Source organism: Spermophilus citellus (assembly GCF_964194105.1).
Source record: "Spermophilus citellus genome assembly, chromosome: 9".
NCBI classification, from domain to species: domain Eukaryota; kingdom Metazoa; phylum Chordata; class Mammalia; order Rodentia; family Sciuridae; genus Spermophilus; species Spermophilus citellus.
Genome location: NC_138191.1, coordinates 62,672,940 through 62,700,388, shown reverse-complemented (window position 1 = coordinate 62,700,388; position 27,449 = coordinate 62,672,940). Strand labels below are relative to the sequence as shown.

At 32.8% G+C, this 27,449-nt stretch overlaps 1 protein-coding gene across 2 annotated transcripts in view; it reads left to right on the top strand.

Moving 5' to 3' along the window:
* PKN2 (protein kinase N2) overlaps nt 1–27,449 on the top strand; it is a 130,111-nt gene that overhangs the window by 94,110 nt on the left and 8,552 nt on the right. For both annotated transcript variants that reach the window (XM_081305063.1, XM_081305062.1), the window contains 10 exons: nt 642–751; nt 12,248–12,391; nt 12,712–12,787; nt 13,154–13,328; nt 15,831–15,957; nt 16,769–16,896; nt 16,992–17,067; nt 17,145–17,236; nt 22,568–22,744; nt 26,562–26,624. In XM_081305063.1, the coding sequence (XP_081161189.1) occupies nt 642–751; nt 12,248–12,391; nt 12,712–12,787; nt 13,154–13,328; nt 15,831–15,957; nt 16,769–16,896; nt 16,992–17,067; nt 17,145–17,236; nt 22,568–22,744; nt 26,562–26,624 (1,168 nt within the window). The remainder of the gene's footprint in view (nt 1–641; nt 752–12,247; nt 12,392–12,711; nt 12,788–13,153; nt 13,329–15,830; nt 15,958–16,768; nt 16,897–16,991; nt 17,068–17,144; nt 17,237–22,567; nt 22,745–26,561; nt 26,625–27,449) is intronic.

Below are 27,449 nucleotides of genomic sequence, written 5' to 3'. Positions count from 1 at the left end.
GGTTTGGTGATACTTCAAAACTAATATTGAAATTTGCATAACTTACTATTGGACCAAACCTATGTACTGGGATAGCAACCTGCAAGTCAACTTTAATAGGAATCAGAGGGTTAGGATTGAGGAGAATAAAATGAAAAAATATTTAGGAAGCACTTTGGAGACATTGTGAAGTATAGTTGTAAACTATACATAAGTGTATATCTAGGATGAAAAAGCATATGACAATTAAACCTAGTATAGAGTACAAAAGTGAACTTGTCTGTAGTTGATTGTGCTTAGAGAGAGGGTTTGTGAAAATAAAGAGTTGTTTGAGGCTGCCAAACTCTAAATATAAACAAGACTAAACAAAGAAAAAACTGGATTTTTGATCATCCATTGTGGCAAACAACAACTTCGAATCCTTTAATTCACATTCTTTTACGTACAAACTAGATAGCAGTTACCATTTGTGTTTTATTAAACACAGGATAATCTGGAAGGGTCTAGTGGGAGTGTTTATATAGTAATTTAGGATTAAAAAACTAAAGAATTAAATATGAAAAAACATATTTTCAAAGAATCTTAAGATTTTTCATTGCTATAGTGGTAGCATATTTTAAAGGTTTAAAGTCTTTAAACAAGCTTATAAATTTTAATTACAGATGATGTCTGTGCTGTTTTGAAGCTAGATAATACTGTGGTTGGTCAAACTAGCTGGAAACCCATTTCCAATCAGTCATGGGACCAGAAGTTTACACTGGAACTAGACAGGGTAAGATGAGGAAATTTTTACTTGAATTTTCATTATACTAAAAATTTTGTTTTGAATGTTTTAAATGTTTTATTATTTTGGAAGACTTTAACAGACTTTATTCTTAACAAGAATAAAAGAAAGGTATATTTTTTTGACATTTCTCATGTAGTAAGTTACATAAAAGTCTACTTTTATGTACAGGTAAATATCAGATTCCTATTTTAGCTTTCATTTGTGCATTCACTTGAAAATGTGTGCTTTATATTAAACTAGAAAAATCAACAAACCAGCTAAATCTAATATTGTGTTTGTTGTTTTAATAATACCCAGTCTAATCACTGAAGTGATTCTTCTGACCCACCATGTTCAGGTTATCTTATCAAAGCTGAGTTTGAAAGGAGCTCTTGGCGAACACTGTGGTGCACACCTGTAATCCCATCGACTCAGGAGGCTGAGGCAGTAGGATTGCAAGTTCAGAGCCAGCCTCAGCAATTTAGCATGGCCCTAAGTGAGACCCTGTCTCAAAAAATAAAAAAGGCTGAAGATGTGGCTCAGTGGTTAAGCACCCCTGGGTTCAATCCCCCATATCAAAAAGAAAGAAAGTAAGAAAGAAAGAAAGGAGCTCTTACACTCAAGTCTCTTCACTTTCCATGTTCTCAGTGTCTTTCATGAAGATATAAATAGCTAGAATCCATTCTGTGGCTATAGAACCCAATTGAAATTAACTTGTCACAGTATATTCAATAGATATACAATGATGACTTGATCTTAGATTCAAATTCATTTTTTGAGTATGGGATGAAAATGTTAAAAATCAATCATAACTTTATCTGAAAATTAAAGAGTTTAAGCTTTTTGTTATATCATATTCAGAAAGCAGATTTGTAAGGCTTAATGGTGATGTAATCTATGAAAATATTTTGGCTGTTATACCTCCAGCTTTTATTAAGATATTTTTCCAATAAAGTCTTCAAAGCAAGCATACTAGCTCAGACCTTTATTATTGCTTTTCTTGGTTCAAAATTATGTCAACCACTTAAATGTTACATGTACTTAACAAAATGCTTAGCCTGTTGTGTAGTCCAGTTTTCGAATCTTTTATATTATCTATTTCAGTGAGATGTGTGAGGATCAAATCTATGTTAAAACTAGGCACTGTGATGCATCCCAGCAATTTGGGAGGCTGAGGCAGGAGGATTGCAACTTGAGGCCAGCTTCAGCAACTTAGCAAGATCCTAATCAACTTAGTGAGACCCTGTCCTAAAATAAGAAGGGCAGGGGATATAGCTCAGTGGTAAAGAACCCCTGTGTTAGTTTCATCCCTGGTACCAAAAAAAGGAAAGCAAATGAAAATGACTAATTGGGAGATTTCACATGTAGTAAGGTTATTGAGAGAGTTGTATATTTAAAAAAGAGAACTTAAAATAAATTGGGTCTTGCAGTCATTGAAGTAACTGAGAAACCAGCACAGTTACATATTAATAAATTTTAGAACTACTAGACTTTCAGTGTCCTGCTTCTAAAGGTATGTTCTTTTCCCTATGATAATTTGAATGAGATATAAAGATAGAGGTGGCACAGAGAGAAAAGTACAAAAAATGGTGAATGCCTGGAAAGAGAAAATAGTTTAGAAACTATCTAAACTATTAGTTTAGAACACTAGAAAGTCTGTGATAACTATTGGTTGTTCATAACTTGAGATCTACAACTAAAATTATTTTTCTACTCTATGATATCAGACATTTTTTCCCACTTGGAGTTGTGCTCCCTTTGAAACTTTGAAGACACTGCATGGCTTAGTAAAGCCATATTCTCAAACCAGCTAGTCCTTATAGCTCCCAATATTCCTATTCCTTGCCCCTAATTTGATTATAAACTTCTTGGCAGAGACCACATTTCCTATTACAATAGTTCTTTATGTTTACATAGTACATTTTGCATTTACATGTGCTTTTTACTCTTTTATTATTTCTTATAATGATAGAATATTTATTTATGGAAAATGTTTATAGAAATATAAGGCTTGGACTACTCCTGTTGTACTAGCTATAGCTATATAGGATGCTGCGGTTTTGGGAGGACCACTTGCATCCAGGAGTATAAGACCAGCCTGGGCAATTTAATAGAGAGACCCTGTCGATAGATAGAGGTTGTAGATGAAGTTTAAAGGTAAGTGCACTTGCCTAGCATGCATGAGGCCCTGCGATCTATCACCATCACCATTGAATAAACAAAGAATGAAAGAAATCAATAGTTCTTCTTAAAATTGTAAGATAATTGTAGAAATGACCTAGATCTAGAATTCTTCTAGAAAAAATTAAAATTATATTCCAGGGAGTTCCAGTGTTCTGTAAAATTGTCTCAGGAGGTAACACAGAGTCCTTTTTTTTTTGTTTTGGAATTCTATGTAAGATGTCATTTGGATTTTGCCACTTAATGTTTTTTAATTGCTTATGTAATTTAGCTCCTATATTGTGCAAATTAAGGAAATTATGGTTTAAAGGTTAAATAACTAGCCTAGGGTATAATCCAGAATTCTTAATAGCTACGGACTAATGGTTCTGTATTATATCAAGTTTCTCTTTTATTTTCTTATAAAACTGGTCTTTTTATATTATAAACATAATAGCTGAGTACAATGGTATATACCTATAATCCCAGCTATTCAGTAGGCTGAGCCCAGCCTGGACAACTTAGGGAGACCATGTCTCAAAAAGTAAAAAGGGCTGCAGGTACATTTCAGTAATAGAGAACCTCCTGGTATCCAGTTCCTAGTACTGCTCAAAAAGGGGGGCGGGGGGGCTGTGCAATTTCTCTTTTTCCTTGAATTTCCTCCCCCTTCCTGTGATAACAAGTTTGATCAAGCTATCATGGGAGATTGAGATCATCTTAGATGCTGGGTTTTTAACTTGTAATGAAACTATAATGGTTTACCTTCCTTTGGGTCTTCTAGATTCTACTATTAAATAATATTACTATGATTATATCAGTTAATTATTACTAATTTTTTTTCAAGTATGTAAACTATAGACTAATTTTTCCTCGCTGTCAAAACTAATATGTATGCCATATAAGTAGAGGTGGCCTTTGTATAAATGCATGTATGTTTATACAGATGCTCCTCATCATGTGATGGGGTTACATGCCAATAAATCAATCATAATTTGAAAAAAAATAATATATCATGAACATGTCATATCCTCCTCAGACTATGTGACTCCTTGGGGATTATCAACTATATATAGAATCAGTTAGTTTTTTTTTTTTTTTTTTTTTTTTTTTTTTGCTCTGGGGATTAAATCAGGGACACTTTAGCATGAAGCTACATCTCGATTTATTTATTTAAGACAGGGTCTCTCTAAATTACTAAATCTAGCCTCAAATTTATGATCCTCTTGCTTTGGCCTCCTAGGTGGCTGGGATTACATGTGCGCACCTCTGTGTCTGGACCTTTTTGTTGTTGTTCTTTGTTTTTATCATTTCTTGACCATCAGGCATTCTGCTAAATTCATTAAGGATGACTTTGTTTTTTCCTTTGCTCTAACATTTGCCATTGTTAGGAGGGACTTAAACCACACAACCCATTCAACACACCCTTATTTCAAATTTCTTGTAACTCGGCTCCATTGTACTTTTATTCCTGGGTTATTTTAGCAATAAATTTTTCTATACAACTTAAATCTGTTGTTTTCATTCAAAATTATTTTAATTATACATATTTATGTAATATAGTATGATAATTTGATACATGTATGTAATATAGAATGATTAGGGTAATTAGCATTTCCATCTCTTTAAACATTTATCATTTCATTGTGCTGGGAATCGTTCAAACTCCTCCTGTCTAGTTTTCTATAAAATATATAATAAATTGTTGAAATCTTAAATTCAGTATTCCAAACTTTCGCTACCAAATCTCTTGTTCTTCTAAATGAGATAACTGCATAAAACACCTAAAATAATACCTGTACATGATAGTTGAGTAGTAAATGATAGCTCTTATTACTCCCGGCTTTGTTACCATAAAGCTAACTATTTAATCACATATTTTCATTTCCTTAATATTCTAGATATTTTTTATGTTATTAGTTCCTTCCAAACTTCATTTCCTTTTCCGTGCACCCTAAAATCAGTGTTATTCGGAACTGTTTCCTTGCTGATGCCCCCACAACATCCTTCGACCTTGTCTTTATACCATAGCTGCTGTGTAAACCCAAAACAGCAAATTATTCCTGCCATGTAGCTTTTCTGCTTTCATATGCTAAGTGCTGCTGAAGTTAGTAATACTTACAGTGTGTATTTTAGTTTCCACCCTCAGTAAGGCTTACTCTAAAAGTTAATTGTACATTTCAAATCCAACTCTTACCAGTAATTTTTGTTTCCCCCATCTCATACTCCTTTACTTCTGTTTTAGATTAAGCCCATTAGACTTCATATTCCTCCTACCTTTCACTAAATTTTCTGCATCATCATCTTGGTTTCAGAGAAAGAAGGCTGTCTCATTCCTATTAGAGTCTGTGATCTAAATTGTCTTCTAATTCCCATTCTTTGTAATATCTTGAAACCTTTTTCCATCAATTATACCTGCTGTGACCTATATATCTTAACCTCTTTTCCTCTTATCTTTGATTATTATTACATGTTTGCATTCCTTCCATTATTTTATTGTTTCCTTGTAGCTCTATTGATCGGCTTCCCACAAACAAGATTCTTGAAAAAGTTAATCATGTTCACATACTACATTGGAGCTTCTGTTGCTGTAATAGGTTCTAAATAAGACACATTATATATAGTTTCTCGTTTAATCCTTTCAGTAATCTTATGAGATATATTTTATAATTATTTTAGCTGTTCTAGGGATTACTGATGTCCCAAGACTTCTAATTTTTCTCAGGCCACACAGCTAGAAAGTGAGAGAGCTGAGAATCATCACAAGTATCTTGACACTAAAGCCTAGTCTGTCTAAAATAAAAGTCTGTGTTCTTCATTATAGCTTACTAACTTGCCTGTTTCTCATCCTTCTGCCTGGGTATATTTTTTTAATTGTGTATTACAGTAAGAAAAATAATAAAAACTTAGTGCTGGGCTTCTGTTAACTTTTAGTTCTCACACAACTCTAGACAACAGATAGCATATTATTGTGCATATTTTACAGGTAAGCAAACTGAGGACCAGAAAGGTAAAAGTAACTTGTCTAAAGTTCTAAAACATTTTATCAATGATATGGAGCTGAGATTTGAACTATTTGTTCTACAAAAATTTATTTCATCTATAGGCATACGATAATATGATCCTAGGGCTCTACTGTACTTCCTGAGATGATTGACCTCTACCCCTTCGTGTTTTACCCTTTAGTGCTAGCCTATAGTTTCCAAGTTAAAGATCAAATTATTTTGTTGTCATACAAAGCCCTTCATGATCTTGCTCTACCTGTCTTTTTATCCTTATTTCCCATATTCTAGGCTTAACTACATGAAACTATATCCTCTCTAAAATATACTATCTACTTCTTTAACCTTTGTACATTCTTTTTCCTCTGATCATTGTGTCCTCTCTGCCTTCAGTCTTGTGACTCATCTCTTAAAGCCCAATTTGAGTCTCATCTTTTTCAATCTTCCTTGTACTCTTCCCTTACAAAAATCATTTTATTACTCATATTTATTTACATTTCCACCTTTCCAATAAAACTATGAACCACTTGAAAACAGGAATATATGTTGCTTATCTTTGTACCTATCACAGAAGATAATTTAGATAATCATTAATGGAATGAATGGAAATAATTTATGTAAGATTAATTTCTAAACTTAGCCTTTTTCTTTAACCTGTATTTTTTTATATCAACATACCTGAGGAATATGACATTCTGATTGATACAGTGATTCCCAAGTAGATTCCCAAATAACACACATAGCAGAATCTGAGGGACAAAGACATGTTTCATGTTTACATGAAAATGCCTTCTTCCTTACCCAGTCTCACCCTCTTCCTCATAACTGAATCTGGTTTAAATTTTCATGCCTCACCTGTTGCTAGAAAATAATTGTTCTTAAATACAGTATAAGCATTTTAAAATGCTTTTTATGCCTCTCTGATCTTTAATACTGAAGACCTCCATTTAACAATGTGAGAAATAGAAAAGAATTAGAAGTAATACTACTGTAAAGAAACTTAAGCTCAGATTAGGTTTTAAAAAATTAATTTGAGGCAAAATTAAAACCTATTAAATGTTTTAGAAGCTTAGGGATGAATTCTATCCAACATGAACTTTCATCCCGAATTTCAAAGTTCTGAGGGTAGACTCATTCCACTGTCTGATTCATTAAACTTTTATTCTTCTCCTCCTCCCCTGACATTGTATATTAGCATCCACATATCAGAGAGAACATTCAACCTTTGGTTTGGGGGGATTTGCTTATTTCTGAATACACCTAAGTGAATCTTCACATCATGTACAACCACAAGACTGCGATCCTAATCAGAATAAGGTATACTCCATGTTTGTATAAATATACCAAAATATACTCTAATGTCATGTAAATATGAAAATTTATAAAATAAAAGTACATGAGGATAAACCCACCAATGAATATGCAGAAACATAATGGAATTGTTATATGGAGAATATAAACTTAAATCTTTAAAGAAAGAACAAAAGAATTTTAAAACATAAGCAAAGAATGAATGATAAGCCAATAAGAGTAGGCAGGGATTAAAATGAATCAAATAAAATGATATCTGGAATTTGTTTCAAAATAATGTAGGAAGGCTGGGAAAGTAGCTCAGAGGCAGAGTGCTTGCCTAGTATGCATGAGGCCCTGTGTTCAGTCCCTAGCACCAGGGGGGAAATAAAAGAAAAGAAAAGGAGGGGTTAAAAGTAAAGCATGATTGACCAATAGTTGATAAATTTTTGATGCTGTGGGGAAGAACATCCAAATAGAACTTTTAAAAATATAGGTAATGTTAACATTTGATATTGAAAACTAAGAGGATAGGCTAAACAAAAGAAGAGTTAGTTTGGAAGATAGCTAAAGAAGTTGCCTAGAGTACAACACAAAGAGATAAAAATTTTGAAGGAAAGTCTGAGACACAGGAATAAGAATTAAGATAGAATAAGAATTAAATGGAGTTCCAGAAGGATGGAGTAGAGGACAAAGGCTGTCTGAAGCAGTAATGGCTGAATTTTCCAGAATTGATGACAGTCACAAATTTTCAGATTTGAGAATACAAGTACCTTAAAGGGTTAATAAGGTAGCTAATTGGTTAATAAGGTAGCTAATTTTAAAACTCAGCAATGGGTGGGAGATATGGATTGGCTTTAATCAAGAATGTAATTGTTATAGAGGCAAATGTTTAATTTGATCTTCATGAAAAGAGAATTTGGATTGGTATGAGGAAAAACTAGTGGGAAAATCATAGGTAACAGTATAGATTTTGGTTGAAGAATAAGATAAAGTTTGGAACAATGTGTAAAGTCATGGAGGAAGAAAAGTATATAATGAGTCGAATAAAAGGGAAACTATGTAACTTTAGCAGATATTGACACGTTAAGTGACTATGTACACTCAGCACTTAATAATTTCTATCATAATTATTTACTTGTCTTTTGCACTACAAAGGGAGTAGAATTATCCACATCACAGGTGACTGCAAGCAGATATCACATCCTTATATTCTTCATTTTATCTATCCTGCTCCTCTCTCTGTATTTCTCATCCTCCCAAAAGGCTCCAAGATTTCACATACATTTCAGCTCAAGAGTCTCCCTCACTGGACTCCTGAACTTGAAAACATATTACTGTTTCCTCAGGTAGTTGTTTTCTGTTTGTCTCTAGTGGATTCCAGGTTTTTTTCTACCCCATCCTATTCTGTACTTCTATAGATTAGTGTGTGACTTTGAAATTTACTGGGCTCTGATTTAAGATGAAAGACAGTGGGAGATTAGTGGGCAGAAGGAAAGGGCAATCAGGATTTTTGTTTCTCTTCCTTCATCCCTACTTTGCTGTTTTTCACAGCAGTGTATCTGTGGCTACACCTCCTGCTGGAGAGTTTCTTTTCCAAGATCCAGTCAGTCTCAGTGGATTTTTGTAATATTGCTTTTACATGTTTAGGCTAGGGTTGGACAACTGCTAGTCTTTCAATTTTTGTTCTTTGTTAATTCCTTAACTTTCATCACGCCTCTGAAAGCAGCCAGTTTTTAAAACCCTCTTTAGTTAAATCCTTTCACTATGCAATCTGCTTGTTGCTGGGATCTTAACTGATATATTTCCCAAGGCTGTGTTGTCCACAGAAGCCTATTGAACACTAATAAATATGACATCTGCCATGTGTATCTTCGTGAAAACATCATCATTCCTCAGCTCTTGAATTTCCTAAGCTTTGAGTAATTTTCACTATTGTAGCAACAGAAAGTTCATGTTTTGCCTCTTTTCAGTAGTGGAGGCTTACTCTCCTTTTATTAAAGTTCCCAAACTTTCTCAGTTCAGTGTTCTTGCTATTCTAGTAATTTTTTTCACAGTATGTCTCCAGAACAAAAGAAATACCCAATACTCCATTTATTAAGAAGTAGTTAATAAGTAGTATTTATACACTAGATAATTAACCCCAATAGATTTTGGAAAAAAAAGTATTGAGAGAAAAGAGTCTTATTTCATTCTTATATAACTGAAATTAACAAATGGGATGTCTACCTGTTATACACTGTATTATTTCTTAAAGCCTTGAATCAAATGGTTCTTCATTTCCTCTTCCGAAGATTTTTCATATGAAGTTGCTTTTTATTATTGTGAAAACCTAGCTTAGCATAGATATGATGTCATCAAAAGGCATGTATGTAGTATTCTAATGGTGAAACTATGAATTACCTTAAGCTAGTGGTTCCCATGGTGTCCGATGGATGTCAGTGTATCCTTTGAAAAATGAAAGTATTCACTGGCTGATACCCAGAGCTTTTCAACAACCATTTAGAAACATCAGCCTTCTTTGTGCTAAATGTATACTGTTTGCTTTATTTGGGGAGTTTTTGTTTGTTCTTTGTTTTGTTTGGCTGCTGTTATTTTTTTTTTTAACTGCCACACATTTTTTAATTTTTTGCTTTCCTTCCTTCACTATGGGTAAAACTGATTCAGTGTCCCTTACCTTTTTCTGTTTATATTCAGGCCTTAGAGAGATAAGCCACAGAGATTTCTTATTTCTCTCATACACTTTTCTCATTGATCGTAGATTCAAATACAGAAAAATGAAACACAGGCATTCATGGTCTGCCAGTACTGCCAATTAGTTAACCTAACTCAAATCGTACCTCTCAGCTTTTTTTTTTTTTTTTTTTTTTTTTTTGGCTGGGGGATAGTAGATTTCTTCCATCTAGAATTTCATTATTCCTATAGTTTTCAGTTATATATGAGCATGCCCTTGCCTTATAGACCAGATCTCCTTTATCTAGGAAATTTCTACCAAAGCAGCAGTCATACTTGCATGTTAAATTCTAAACAGTAGTAGCTGCTTCAATTCTATATCCCAGGCTAATTTATCCAAACTGCACTTGATATCAGGGGTTAAAAAGGATTGAGAATTCATGATATAGATTATGCAGTACTGAAATAAAAATCTCTAGATCACAGCCATCCCCCCTCTTATGTTCTTAAGAGTGATTTGGCAGGGAACAATGCAAAGCAATAAAAAGTAAAGAGGTTTATACCTAATTTCTCATTATAGAGCTCTAGGAAATCTAGCTTAAAGTCTATCCCGTCCTAAGTCCTAAATCTGTAACATATTTCCATTTGAAGCATGGAATAACAAGCCTGAGGAAAGAGATGAATCAATATGTTAAGTTTACCAGAATGACTAGAATAAATAACAAATGAGGTGAGAGAATCCACTTTCATCCAGGGTAAAGCATAATTTCAGAAATGTAGCAGTGTGAAAGTATGAGAATCTAAAAAATACTGATGCCATCCCCAGCTTCTGTGCCACTTGCATCTGCCTGTCCATAACAAGTTTTCTTCCCTAAGGAAGAAGATAGGAGAAAGCAATCCTCTCTCTTCTCCTAGTCTAAAAATAAGTAATCTAAATTACCAGTTCCCAATATAGTTGGGAACTATATATTTCACAAAACAACTGTTACCAAAATAATTAAGCTTTTAACTTGAATGCAGTGTGATAGCATTAGTATCACATCTATTCTCTATACTATTTGTTAATCCTAAAGTAATAATTATTCTTCTCATTTTTTCCCTTTCATGATAAGCATCCTCTTCCATATTAATTATGAGTCAGAGGGAAGAATTGAGATAGGAAGCCCTGGGATCACATGCCATTGATATGTTGTTCTGAGTCTTTTTCTGATCGGCTATGAGTCTTTCTGAAGCATTGTGTTATGACAGATTTTTATCATGTTGCATTTTTATAAGTATTTATGTATTCATTTGTATCAACTAGTTTTATAACTTAAGGAAAGAATTTTTATTATGTATACCAGAAACTTATGCATAGCTTCATAAATTGAAATTTGTCATATAAAAGAAGTAATTTATTACTTTGTAGACCCTAAAGAGAAAAGTATTTTTCTCTCTTTCTGGATGGTCTGCATAATCCTGAGAAAATAATGGAAGAGTCTAGTACTTCGTTATAATTAAAATGTATAGAGATTATAAGATATGTAGAGGTCAGTTTATGACTTGACTCCAACTTATAAACTACATTCTGTGTTTGCATTTAGTAACAGGTTGTAAAAACCTTAAATATGTTTCCTCCCGAAGCATTGTTTTTGATGATTATCATGTATTCTTTCCTAAGGATATGTTACATTTAACTGGTTCCTATGTTTTCAGTATTAAAGTTCTTACTACTTTGGTGTTCTTTTTTAAAATGTTATAATACATAAACATTTTAAGGCATAAAGCATAAGCTGAATATCCCCTTTCTTCCCTACCTACTCAGGCTGCTGCACTTACTAGCCTTGCTACCAGCTGGAATTTTTTTTTTTTTGAAGATTAAATGATCTAATATTAATACTCTTATAAAGTGCTTGCCACAGTGTGTGGCATATTGTAAGTGCAGAATAAATGCTATTTGCAGATCATTCCCTTGCTCAACAGTGGGAAAGAAATAAGTTTTGACATGGATTCTGTGAGGCAAGTACTGGGGTCTTTTCACAGTAGCATAGCAAGTGATACATATGAAGAAGGGAAATAAGAAAGATTGAAACTTTAAATGGGAAGACTTCTGTGGGCATTCATCTGTACTAGTGGTTCCCGTATGCATTCTTTAAGTGTACTTTGGAAATACCTTACCCAGAGAATGTCTTCTTGAGTTTGTGCTTTTAAATTAAAATGTATTAATTTATTAAAAGAATATACAATTAAGAAACATTATAGAATTTTATTTAAAATAGTGTTATCTTTGTGTTACCTTTGTTTATTGTATTTGTATCTCATATTTTTTGTGATATTTTAATCAAGTTTGTGCCCAATGATGTCTTTTCTGTTTATTTATTTATTTTTTTAATTATCCTAGTCACGTGAACTGGAAATTTCAGTTTATTGGCGTGATTGGCGATCTCTGTGTGCTGTAAAATTTCTGAGGTTAGAAGATTTTTTAGACAACCAACGGCATGGCATGTGTCTATATTTGGAACCACAGGGTACTTTATTTGCAGAGGTAATAAATGTATTTTATTAACTGTGTATAACTACAATTGAAATTATGTATAGGTAACATGATGTAGAATTGGAAAGAGTGTTAGGCTGAAAGACTAAGATGACTTGAAATCTTGACTCAGCTCTGCCACTGAATAGGTATGTGACCTTGAGAAAAATCATTTATCCTCTCTATATCTGTTTTCTCATCTAGAAAATGAGAGGATTGGACAAAATTATAGCTAAGATTCCCTTAAGCTTAAAATGCTATGAGTTTAGTGGATTTCATGAACCATAAATTCAGTGCTATTTTCATGTCACCTTGAATTTTCATCACTGCAGGTTACCTTTTTTAATCCAGTAATTGAAAGAAGACCAAAACTCCAAAGACAAAAGAAAATTTTTTCAAAACAGCAAGGTAATTACTAAGAATCAAATATAAAATGTTCTCGTGTTTTATTAAATCTTAAAAGTAATATCCATATGTAGTTTCTTTTTAGTTGTTCATTTATTTCTAGAATTTTATTACAGAACATTTTAGTTTACTATCACCCAGCTTCAGCAGTAACTACATATGTATAACAATTTCTTACCTATTTATTTTTTAAACTATCTTATGCTATTTTGCACTAATATTTCATAGCAAATAGTTAAAAATAATCTTTTATAACAAATTTTGTTCTTCATTAATTATAAACTGATGAATGTAAATTTTTTAATTATGGCTTTTGGTAATATATAAAGAAATTACTCGTTCTGTTTTCTTTATTCACAATATATACAGGCAAAACGTTTCTCCGAGCTCCTCAAATGAATATTAATATTGCCACATGGGGAAGGCTAGTAAGAAGAGCTATTCCTACAGTAAATCATTCTGGCACCTTCAGCCCTCAAACTCCTGTGCATGCAACAGTGCCAGTGGTTGATGTGCGTATTCCTGAGCTAGCACCTCCAGCTAGGTATGTGTCTAAGATTTTTAAGCATGTCTTACACAAAATAGTTATTGGGACATTTGAACATATTGATTACAGTGGTTATTGAGAACCTCAGTTTTTTCCAAGTAGTATTTTTATTTATTTTTTTCTTTTATCATAGGTATTTATTTATTTTTATTAGCACATGTGTAACAGTGGGGTTCATTTTGACATAATTATGCATGCACTGGATACAATTTGCTTCATCTCAGACCCTACTACCCTCTTTGTTTTAGTCAGATTTTCAACACTGTGACCAAAGGAAAAATTTATTTGCCTACTGTTTCAGAGGTATCAGTGCATAGATAGCCAACTTCATTGTTCTGGGCCCATAGTGAAGCAGAACATTATGGTGGAAGAGCATTGCAGAGCAAAGCAGTGGCACTGATATTTATTTTTCATTTCTTCTGTATGCAATATTCAGTGTTTGATTGTGGTTTAGTAGTTACAAATTTTGGGTTTCTACTTGCCATAGACCATTTTTTATTTTAGCTTCAATTCTGAAGGATAGTTTTGCTGGATATAGCAATCTTGACTGGAACTCGGAATCTTCAGGACTTAATATATATTACTATAATCCCTCCTTGTTTAGGGTCTTGACTGAAAACTCAGTAAAATTCTAATTGGTTTAACTCTAAATGTGACTGTTTTTCTCTTGTTGCTTTGAGAATTCTGTTCTTATTTTGTATATTAAGAATCTTATTTATAATGTATCTTGATAAGGACCTTTTTTGATTTTATTTAGCAGGAGCTCTAAATACTTCTTGAATTTGCATTTCCATCTCATGATTGAAATTTGGAAATTTTTCTGATATTTTTTGGGGGCATGGTACCAAGGATTAAATTCAGAGGCACTCGGCTACTGAGCCACATTCCCAATCCTATTTTGTATTTATTTAGATACAGGGTCTCACTGAGTTGCTTAGCACCTTGATTTTGCTAAGGCTGGCTTTCAATTTGTAATCCTCTTGCCTACGCCTCCCAAGCCACTGGGATTACAGGCATGCATCACCATGCCCCGCTTCTAATTATAATTTCATTGAAAATGTTGTACATTCCTTTAGTTTGTATTTCAGTTCCTTTATGTATACCAGTGGTTCTTAGGTTAGGTCTCTTAATATTATCCCTGATTTCTTGACTAATCTGATCATGGTCTTTTACCATTTTTTCTTTGTTGTCAACTTTATTTTCAAGATTTTATACTTGGTCTTTGAGGCCTGAGATTCTGTCTTCACAGTGCTCTAATCTATGGGTGATGCTTTCAACTGAATTTTTAATTTGATTATTGAATCTTTCATTTCCAGTACTTCTGTTTGGTTCTTTTTCAGTATCTCTCTTTATTGAAATGTTCTTTTACTTCCTATATATTCTCTCTCAGTTAATTCTTATATCTTCTTTTAGTTTATCAATTATTTTAATCATCAATTTCCTAAATTCTTTTTCTGGCATTTCCTCCAAGGTGATGTCTATGGGGTCACTTGTGTTGTGGCCTATTGGGGGTGGCTTGTTCCCTTGATTTTTTTCATATTATTAGTATTTTTGTTCATCTTCTGGGATGATTCTCTCTTCTACTTTTATATAAAGTAGTTTTTAGTGAGCTGCTTTCTCTTGACCCAGTTCTAACTTGCTACTATGTCCAGTCTCTAATACCACATTGAGAGGAGATACTAATCCCTAGTAATTACAGGCACTTCAGAACAAAAGCCTTATGCTAAGAAATCTTAAAAAAAAAAAAAAAAAAGCTTATTAATAATGTTCTTCAGCAGCTCACTAATCTGTTGTTCTTGGTCACAATTTTTAAGTAGGGTGTTTTCTTTCTGGGGTTTCAGTTATCGTGCAGTTTATTTTCAGTTCTGACCCAAAGTGGTTGAACTTGTTAGTGGCATCTGTATTCACCAAAGGGTGAACTTTCTTGGATGCCTGTGGGGTTGCGGGGGATGGGGTTGTGATCAGAATTATCCATCCAAGACGGTAGTGAAACTTTCATGTACTGGAGATAGGAAAATAGAATGTGTCATCCTATCTTTCAGGTCTTTCTAAGCTTGGAAGAGATGTCTTCGGGCTCACCAGATTTGTTGTGAATTGAATACCCCAATGTCAGTCAGGCTACTGATCCCAGCATTCAGATCACCTGTTTCAAGTGAAAGAGTTTTTCGCTCTTTTCAGCATTGTAGGCTCCATTTGCTGGTGCTGAATTACTGTTTTGATTTACTTTTGGAGAGCTATGATAGAGTGGCTTCCTCTGAACCTCCTTATTCCATTCCCCAAAGACATAGACTCATTATGATACCTTATTCCTGTCATTCAAATTGTAAAAAGCAAAACAAATGAGAAATGCCTCCTTCCTCTACTCCACCATCTTGCCATCTCAAATGATAGTTTTAAACAAGTGCTCTGATTACTTTTAAAATGTTCAGTTGCTTTTATTTAATAAATTAGTAAATACTTTTGATTACTATTTTGGTGAATTGCTTTATCTTTTGTAAGTGATTCTACAGTAACCAAATTGGACTTTGATCTTGAGCCGGAACCTCCTCCAGCCCCACCAAGAGCTTCTTCCCTTGGAGAAATAGATGAATCTTCTGAATTAAGAGTTTTGGATACACCTGAACAGGCAAGACATTTAAGACTTTGTATAATTCTTTTTTGCCACATGAATGCATAGTAAAAGTATCGTAGTGAATAAGTGCAATTTCAATTTAAAGTTTATCTGTGAACTATTTATAATTCTTATGAATGTACTGTTTTCAATTAAATTAGATTAAGTTGACAAAAAATTACAAAATTATTAGTGTTGGCATGCCATTGTCATTAGCTATTAAGCTAAAAAAGATAGAATAGGTTTCTTTAGCTAAAAAGGAGCATAGAAGCATGGTTGATATTTGTTGTCATTGTCTGAAATGCTGTTTATCTTCTAACTTGGTTAATAATATGCTATATACATATTATTATAAAATTAATGCTAGGGATGTGGCTCAATGGTAGAGCACTTACCTGGCTTGCATGAGGCCTTAGGTTTTTTCCCCAACACCCCCAGCCCCACCCGCCACACCCCCTCTCCCCTACCCTACACTCTCCCTCCCCTCCACCCCCCACCAAAAAATAAAGAATAACCAGCTAAGTTTTTCATCTCTAGTACTTGTATTGACTGTTGGAATATTTTTGTTCAACACTATGATTACCTGATAAATCAGGGTTTTTTTTTTATTGTTGCTTTTTATTTTTATATGGGGGATTAAACCCAGGGTGCTTAAACACTAGGCCAGCCCTTTTTTATTTTTTATTTTGAGGCAAGTTCTCACTAAGTTGCTGAGGCTGGCTTTGAACTTGTAATCCTCTTGCCTTAGCCTCCCAAGCTGCTGGATAAATAAGTTGTGTTTTGTTTTATTATTTTCATGGTTTAACAAGTATTTAATATCTTATAGGACTCAGAAACAATTTTTGATATTGAGAATGACAGGAATAGTATTCTTCCCAAATCCCAGTCTGACTATGAGCCTGATATTCAAGACTCAAGCCTAGGATATAGTGGTCGAGAACTTGAGGATAGAAGGTAAAGAACATATACAGTGTATATATAGTGTTTTGCTACTACATATTGATATCATATTTTATTGCCTTGTATTTAATTGAAATTACTATTTTCAGATCTGAGCAAAGGTTTCAGTTTAATCTACAAGATTTCAGATGTTGTGCTGTCTTGGGAAGAGGACATTTTGGGAAGGTAAGCATTTGAAGGTTCGTGGATACCTATAAAATTAAGAACTAAAATGGGAAATAATTATTTTAATCTCATTTCAGGTGCTTTTGGCAGAATATAAACACACAAATGAGATGTTTGCTATAAAAGCCTTAAAGAAGGGAGACATTGTAGCTCGAGACGAAGTAGACAGGTTAGTTTTTAAAAAATGAAATTGTTTTCCTGAAAGTTGTATTTTAAGAGAATGGATGAAATAGGAAAACTTTCTAATTTTGTCATAATATGTGAAGAAATTAGTGTATTTATGTTTGCATAAGGTACATTTCTAGCCAGTTCCTTTTTTTCCCTTCTTATGACAACTGATAAGTGGATACCAAGGAAAGATAGTGAAACATTTAAACTAATTATGTTAAGGGTTTTGTAAATGGAGATGTTAAAGTATTTATATGAAATTTTTTAAAAAGAGTTTAATAAATGTAAACTATTGTGGATATTTTTAAAAATATTTTATAGTTGTAAATGGACACAAGACCTTTATTTTATTTATTTATTTATTTTTATGTGGTACTGAGGATCCAACCCAGTGCCTCACATGTGCTAGACAATCACTCTACCACTGAATTCCAATCCTAGCCCAGATATATCTTTTTATATACATTTCTTAAAATGCAAGGACTTTGAGGATAAAAATTATAATTAGGTTAAAGAATATACTTTAAATGATTCTCTTAATTGAATATGGAATATTATTGTGTAAAAATGACATTTATCACAGAGGCTTTCATTTGACATTTAGTAGCATTTTTTCTGTCACTAGTAGAGAGCATCTAATGATTTTAATGGAAAAGAGTCCTATATAATGAAAAGAACCCTGAACTATGAGTTAACAAGGATGTCTTTTCTAGTCCTGATTGTTTTTCCTTAGTAATGATTTGACTCCAGAGGATTTCACTGAACATTTTTGAGCCTCAGCCAGCCCCCATATATTTAAAAAATATGTATTTTTTATAACATTTGCCTTACTGAATTAAATTGCTACTTTTAATGTTTTTCCCATCATATAAGTAGTTCTTAGAATTAGCACAGGTCTTAAACACTTGCAATGTTTTCTTTATGAAAAAAATAATCTTTTCTTTTTAAGTTTACCTGTTTATTTTTTTACTCTCTCATTCTCCTCAGTTACATCCAAATAAATGCTTTCTTGATACTTACGAGTACTCATGATTTTGCTGACTATAAAATATTGAGTACCATATTACATCTTTAGATCTGTGTTTTTATGTTGTATAAGCAGATGATTAAAACAAATCTTTGATATTGCTGTTTATACTTGAAAAATAACAGAAGAGTCAAATGTTTTTCTTTCCTAGAATAGAATAGTAATTGCTGTCGTGTTCCTCGTGACTAAAACACTCAGGGTCACTCCAGAGGAACTGGGCTGCACAAAATAAACACACAAGAGACAGATACCTTTTTCTTATGAAACAAATAAATTTTTTTTTTCTTGTAATGGGGATTGAACCTCAGGATGCTATACTACCAAGCCACAACTCCAGCCCTTTTTATTTTTTATTTTTAGACAAGGTCATGCTAAAAAACTTGGAATCCTCCTTCCTCAGCCTCCTGAGTTACTGGTTTATCAATATATCCCACCATGATTGGAAAAACGCAATAAATTTTTTGTTAGACATGGGTCCCATCTCCAAGATACTTCATTAGGTATTTGCAAATATTCAAATATTCCAAAATGGAAACACCACTCCCAAGTATTTCAGATAATGGGTACTCAACCTATACTACTTAATCCTGGTGGTTTATGTAGATTTTTGCTATATTGTTACTACTTTGAACCAAGTCTTTGTAGGAAAACATAATCCTAAAACCTTAGCCTTATTATAAATAATGATGTGGTTTTCCACTAACTAAAATATGTATTCAAGTTTGTAGCATATCTGATAATGTGTTGAACTCCAAAGGAAGTACACCAGAATGGATAGAATTAAACTAGTCACTTCAGAAAACAAGTACAGATAAATTTTGTAAATTAAAGAGGCTCGATATGTTTGAGTTCAAAATAAGCAATAGAGACAACAGCAACTCATAAGATGGAGGACATCATGGTATACTGATGGATTTAGATAAGGTTTTATTTTTAAATTTTTTTAATGTATTTTAGGTAGGATTTTATAAAGGAAATTGAATTTGTGTTCTATAAGAGATGAAAGATATTAAGTTTAAAGCTTTGAATAAGGTTGGATTATTGTATAGACTTTAAGGAGAATACACAATTTAGTAGTGTTGGGACAGGATAAAGATTTTTGTGTAAATAGCTTTTAGGTTTGGTATTGGTTTTAGTTTTCGTACTGGGGATTGAACCCAGGAATGTTTAACCACTGAGCTATACTCCCAGCCCTTTTTATTTTTTATTTTGAGACAGGGTCTCACTGAGTTGCTGAGGCTAGCCTCAGTCTTATGATCCTCCTTCCTCAGGCTTCTGAGTCCATGGGATTACTGGTATGCACCACCAAGCCCAGCTACAATAGCTTTTTTTGAGTGTGATGTAAATGCCTAAAATTAAAAGTATTGTGACAACTGGGGTCTTTACAGTGTCTAATTCTATTTGATTGTCCTATGGCATCTATCTAGTCCTTGTCACTATTGTCAGTCATTGTCAGAGGATTCCTTTAAATGCTTTAAAGTCACTCTCAGCAATAATCCAATCAATGATTCTAAATCTTCTATACCTCTTACATGTTCAGCACAGGTGTAACATAATGATCATCCAATTGAGAATTAGTGAATTAGTTGAGTCACCCATGAAATCACTCATAATTAATTATGATTTACTCATAAATATAAAAACATAGACAATGAAGAGCCTGTGCTTGCTGGGCTCAGTGGTGCACACCTGTAATCCCAGAGGCTAGGAAGGCTGAGGCAAGAGAATCACAAGTTCAACATCAGCCTCAGCAACTGCAAGGCCCTAAGCAACTCAGTGAGACCCTGTCTCTAAATAAAATACAAAATAGGACTGGGGATGTGTGGCTCAGTGGTTGAGTACCCCTGAGTTCAATCCCTAGTACCAAAAAAAAAAAAAAAAAAGAGCCTGTGCTTCTCATGTGATAAAACTCTTACTAATTTCATTGTATTTTTTTTTTTCATTTACTCAAAATTTAGGTTGACTTAATAAGGCTGATGGTTTAGAATTGATCTTCTAGATCTTGCCCATCACAGTTTTAGGACATTTTTCGGTAAATTTAAGTGATGACAAAAATCAAAGCTTATAACTTTAAATTTCTTTTTTTTTTTTTTTAGTGAATTCAGCCTTGCATGGTAGTAACATTTAGAAACTTTCCCAAATTAAAAAAAAAAAAAAATGTTATGTAGACATAGGCCTTAAACTTAAAAACAATAATACTGTAGCTTTCTGAGTATGTATAAATATAACATAGAATTCATGGAGTCAAAGGTTAGGAGTTCATCTAGAGTGTAATAGTATTAAATAGAGTTTAAACATTTTATCATACTAGCTGCATTTAGTGTCAGTATCTAAAACAATTATCAGATGTTTTCTTCATGTTCCAGTAGAATCCATATTACCATAGCATTAAGAATACTAGACCTCCTAAATGAGATATAATTCATTTTTGTTGTTGTTGTTGTTCATTTGTTAAAAAAATTAATCCTTTCTTAACAGACTCAAAAAGGAGGAGAGTGGTACTATATATTTCCTTCTAAAATCAGGAATTTAGTTTGGCTTTTTTTTTTAATTTAAAAATAAAAGCATTAAAACAAAGCTTATAAAAAACATACATGAATATCAGTTTTTGGTTCCAGTTTCACAAATAGAAACAGAAAAAGTACCTTTTTTATTATATTAGAAACATACTTTCATAATCTAATTGCTAATAAAGTATATATCTTGATTTTTATTTTGATCAGGTACCAAAAATAAATTTAAATTTTACTTTAATAACTTTAGACCTAGTTTTCTTCTACTTTGAGTTATAAATCAAATTGATTTACCAAATATTTCAGAAGAAGGAAGAATTTTTTGTTATTGAGGCAAAATTATTATTTTATATCAATAGTTTTGACCATTGTTCTTTTTTTAGAATGTATTTAGTTATATATGGGTATGATACCTTTATTTATTTTAATGTGGTGCTGAGCATCAAACCAAGTGCCCCACATGTGCTAGGCAAGTGCTCTACCATTGAGGTACAACTCCAGCCCACCATTGTTCTTTTTAATAACTTGTCTTTGGCCGGGCACATTGGCACATGCCTATAATACCAGCTGAGGTAGTAAGTTAGAGGCCAGCTTCAGAAACTTAACAGGACCCTGTCTCAGCTTGGCATGGTGATCATGCCTGTAATCCCATGACTTGGGAGGCTAAGTAAGGAGCCTCAGCCTCAGCAACTGCAGGTGCTAAGCAGTTCAGTGAGATCCTCTCTCAAAATAAAATACAAAACAGGACTGGGGATGTGGCTCAGTGATTGAGTGCCCAAGTTCAGTCCCTGGTACCAACCACTACCACCACCACTATTACCACTCCACCCAAAAAAAGAAAAAAGACCCTATCTCTATATAAAAAAGCTTCAATATAGTTCAGTGGTAGAGTGTCCTGAAGTTCAATCCCCAGTACCATTTTAAAAAAAGAGAGAAAAAAAGACTTAATTCTCACAGCGTAAGTGTTTGATTGCTATAGATTTTTCTGTAGTATAATGGAAAAATTACATTGTTCTCATGAAACTTCCTTGAAGCGTGTTGTAGAGTTCTCCATGTAGCTTATTTACTTTCCATTTGGTCTTCTAGCTTAAATTTTTATGCAGCATATGTATATCTTTCAACTCTATTTTATGTGATAAAAATTTGAATAACATGTCTTATGAATTATAAATACTGCTTTTGAAATTGCCTTGGTTACAAACCTAAAATTTTTAAAAATGTTTCAGTTTACTAAATTCTCTGACCTATTCCTGATGAATTCTCCTAATTAGCCCCTAATTGAGCCTTTTTAAAAAATAGAATCAGTGGGCTGGGGATGTGGCTCAAGTGGTAGTGCAATCGCCTGGTATGCGTGTAGCGCAATCGCCTGTTATGAGTGGAGCGCTGGGTTTGATCCTCAGCACCACATAAAATTAAAATGAAGATGTTGTGTCCACCGAAATCTGAAAAATAAATATTTTTTAAAAATCCTCTCTCCTTCTCTCTCTCTCTCTCTCTCTCTCTTCTCTCTTAAAAAAAAAAAAATAGAATCAGTAGCCATATGGATATTATTCTGATACCATCAGTGTAAACACTACAGTCATATCATGTTAACCATATTTTAGTTTTCACAAAAGTTATGTGTATACCTTGAAGAATAGCTTTCATAGCATATATAACAATATACATTTTATGATGTTAAAGTTAAGATGTTAAAAATTTGCTTATTTTAAGGCTTAGTACTTTTTTTTAAATGTTATTTCCAACTAGAATATTTCTAAGACTATTTATTTTCAAATGTTTTCTCTTACAGCCTGATGTGTGAAAAAAGAATTTTTGAAACTGTGAATAGTGTAAGGCATCCCTTTTTGGTGAATCTTTTTGCATGTTTCCAAACCAAAGAGCATGTTTGCTTTGTAATGGAATATGCTGCCGGTGGGGACCTAATGATGCACATTCATACTGATGTCTTTTCTGAACCAAGAGCTGTGTGAGTATGCTTTAGACATTTGTCTGAGTTTTTCCGTGACTGGTTTCTTGCTGGAAAGAAAGCTCTCTGAATAGATTCTTATAAGAAATATTCGAATTCCTTATCTTTTTGCCAGATAATTTTTGCATTTGTTTATTGTATTGTCCATGTTGAAAATGTCATGATTTCCTAAATCACACTTGATAATTTAGACATGCAGTTTAGGTTCATTTTAGTAAATGAATTTGTTTTCTTTTTTGCTATTAGATTTTTCTCCCTAGGGAAAAAATCTGGACCATGATTTTAAAGACAAATTATACTTAAAGTACATTAAGTTTTTAAAAATACTGTATATTCATATAAAATATTTGTATTTGCATTTTTACAGGATAATTTAAAAGTATCTATATTAAGTACTTGCTTGCTTGTGCTTAATAATATCTCTGAAGGATCATAAAGAGGAACCAAAATAGGTTGAGTATCACTTATTTGAAATGCTTGGACCAGGAGTTAGAGTTTGAAGTTTTTCAGATTTTGAGATATTTGCATAGTTAAATTATCTAGTTAAGTATACCTAATCCAGCACTCTGAAATTCTTTAAAATCCAAAACTTGGAATATCATGTGGTATTCAAAGTGTTTCAGATTTAAGATTTTCAGGTTAGTGATACCCAACTTGTATATATATTGCCCCCAAGGAAAGGGATGGAAAGCAAACTTTACTATAAACTTTTTTAGTAGTTTTTTTGAATTTAATATTATTATTATCATCAATGCATTTGCTTATTCAAAGATATTAGTAATAATAATAAACCCTTGATTGTATGCATATAGAGAATATATACATATTTATTTTTCCTATTATTCAAATTTTATACTTCTAAAATGGTAGATCTGGGATTTGAACCAAAGAAAGTACTCTTTAACAGCAACTACTCTGCATGCTGATATTCACCAAGTTTATATCTCTAGCCCTGATTTCTTCTTTTAACATTCCAACTCTAATAGTATTCTTTTCCATTTGTAAGGCTAATAAGCATCTTATTTAGTATTTCAAATTGAATACTAGATTTTTTCTATTTTCCCTTCTACCTTACCTGCTATTCCCCAGGCCTACTGCTCTTCAACATTAAAACCATTAGAAAGTTCAATCAATTCTATCTCTGAAATACACCCAAATAATAAAACTTGATTTCTATAGTACCTTTATTGGTTTTACTCTTGAATTTTTATCTTACATCTGTGTTCTGATAAAATAGCAACAGACATTTGTATTACACTTTAACTCCATATTTGAATCTCATCACAACCATTAGATGTATGTAGAACAGACAGTAAGTAGCCTTCAAGCTTCAGATGAGAAAATAGGGATTAGTTCTGATAGGTATTGAAGCAGTCCAAAAAGAGCAAAGGTCAGGAAGTATTAGAAATACTAGAAAACTAATAATCCCTGGATATTTTAAAATTTAAAGCAGAGCATTTAGACCACACCTAGCTTTGTGCCAACTGCCATTGGTATTTGTTCTATTTTTCCTTTATTTATTTATGACATCGGAATTTATTTTTGTTTTTAAAAGAAATAAAAATACAATTCTGCCTTAGAAAATTTTTATTTTTATGGAGAATACAGACCAAATACAAATGAAACTATTAGGCTGAGTGAAATATAAGAATAAACTGCTACATTGTAATACTCCCAAATCAAGTAAGGTTTCTCTGATCACTAAGGTCCCAGCTCAAATGTTTTTTCTTTGAAGGCCCTTTACTGACTACACAGCTTAAAATATCACCATATCACTAACCTTGAAGTAGGTCACTCTATCCTATTTTCTATTTTATTGTCATATTACTTTAGTTCTACTTGAAATCATCTAATTCTTTTTTAACATGTTTACTGTTTGACTTCCCTCACTAGAAGGAAGGAACAGGAACCATGTCTGTCTTATTTACTAGTGAAACAACTGAAAGAGTTCTGGGACATACTAGGCAACCTGGATTTTTAATGACAGAAGCTGTGGAATCAGAATAGTTTGATTCCTAGCTTTGCTGTTTCTTAGCACTATGACTTTAGACAAATTAGTTTCTTTGTCTGAGTTTCATTTTCTACTTCTTTAAATTTTTTATTGTAAAGCTTGACTTGAAGATTAAAATAACAAAATACTTATTATAGTAAGCATTCAGTGAAATATGTTAGAATACCCATTTATTTCTTAAGTTGATAATAATTAGAGCGGTCTGCTTACAAAGAAACAGAGAACTCAAAAGTGTTATAATTATCACAATATTGTTTTGCCACCAAAAGTGTGCTAAAAATGTCTATCATAAGATGTTTTAAAATCACGTTTATTTTAACAAAATTCAGATAAATCCTTTAAACTGATAAGTTATTATATAAGGTCTAATGTATAATCAAATATATATCTCTTTTTCTTTTTTTAATATAGTTTTTAGTTGTTGATGGACCTTTATTTTATTCATTTATTTTTATATGAGGTGCTGAATTGAACCCTGTGAGGCAAATGCTCTACCACAACCACAACCCCAGCTCAAATGAAATATATATTTCTAAATGTATTTTTAAAATCCCTTCAAATTATGGACCCATTTTCAAAGAAATAACATACAACATACTTATATTATCTACATGTGACTAAGTATATTCCTAAGAAGAACATTCACCAAAATGACAAGAGTAATTATTTCTTTGTATGGCAGTAGAGTTGGGATGAGATGGATAGATAGATGAATTAAATATTGTACTGGGGGGGTGCAGTGTGTATTTTATGAAGAAAATATTCATAATTGTTACCTGTGTATTAAGAACTAGTTTTCCTGGCTGAGATTGTAGCTCAGTGTTAGAGCACTTGCCTAATGTGTGAGACACTGGGTTCAATCCACAGCACCACATATAAATAAATAAAATATAAAGATCTATCAACAACTAAAAAATATATATTTTTAAAAAAAATTTCAAAGAACTAGTTTTCCTAAGTGTTTCTTCTATATATTTGTATTTTTAAACTTGTGAATTAATTATTCTCTCCATTCCCACTAAAGTTGACATATCCAAAGCCAAACTCACTTTCCCCACAAAAGTTGGGCTACTACTGTATTTCTTTATGTATTCATTCCACCAAGATGGAAACCTTGAGAGTCATCTTTAACTCTTCCCACTCCTTCATCCTATAGTTAATGAGATACTATGTCCTGTCATATTTGGTTTTTTTGTTGTTTTTTCTTTGTTGTTGTTGTTGTTGTTTTTTAGTTTCACTCGAATCCATCTTAAGCTCTTTCTTGTCATTACATTGGATGTTCTTTTATTTGCATGTTTATAAAAGCCATCTATCAGAAAAATTTCCCTAACCATAGATAGAATCATTCTACCCTAACTCAAATGGTTTGATTCCCTATTACTAAGAAAACAAACTTCAGTGATCATAATATGACACTCAAGATCTTTCACCAAGGCTGTTTTTTCACACCCCCATTCCTTTTTCCCACTTGGGGAAATGCCATATATTTCCCCCACAAAACTGGTCCTTGTACTCTGTCCTCCTGTCCTCACCACACATTGTAGTTCCTCCTATAGAACCATAACACATGTCCCATCTGAGGTCCTCAGTGACTACCAGGCAAGGTTAAGGACTCTGTTATGAAGACTGTACTTTTCTTAGTTTTAAATTTTACTCCTAATATCTAGTACAATATGTTATACATAGTAAGAACTAGATGAATGTTTGTGGAATTAACTACAGAGTTGTGCTTGAAAGCATAAGAATATAAACTGGAATTCAAAAGCATTGAAGTTTATTAAACTTTCTATTTAATTATTTGAACAGATTTTATGCTGCATGTGTAGTTCTTGGGTTGCAATATTTACATGAACACAAAATTGTTTATAGGTAAGTAATGTTTTTATTCTAATAGCTTACTTTGGTATGAATTAGCATTTAAGATGATCGATAAAGGTAGTTTACATTAATTGACTTCTAAATTTTTTCTTCATGCAATAAGTGAGTTCTAAAATAGTGAATCCCAACCTGTTTTATTTCCTCATTTTTTTATTGGTGCATTGTAGTTGTACATAATGATAGGATTTATCATTACATATCTCATGCACACAATATAATCTGGCCAGTATCACTCTCCAGTATTTCCCCTCTCCTGCCCTGCCATTTGCCATTTGGTCCATTTTCTCTACCGGTCTCCCTTTGATTTTTAGGAACGTTAGGTGATTTTTCTCATCCTTGTTTTCCTTTTTCCTTTCTAGCTTCTGATTATGAGAGAAAACAAAGGACCCTTAACCTTCTATGTTAGACTTATTTCACTTAACATTCGAGTCTCTAGTTAAATCCATTTTCCTGCAAATGCCATAGTTTCTTTTTTTCTTTATGGCTTAATGAGACTCCATAGTGTATACATACCACATTTTCTTTATCCATTCATCCATTGTTAGACGTCTACACTGTTTCCATTGTTTGGCTGTTGTGAATTGTGCTGCTGTAAACATGGGTATGCATGTATCACTGTAGTAATATCCCTTTAATTATTCAGGGTAAATACTGAAAAGTAATATAGCTGAGGAATATGGTGACTCCATGCCTTTTCTTTTGAGGAGCATCTATATTAATGAAACCCAACTTTGAAAGATATTGTCCACACAATAATTACACAATAAACTTCTTGGTTCCTGTTCCTCTGCCCATTTCCTAATTAAAATAGTTAAA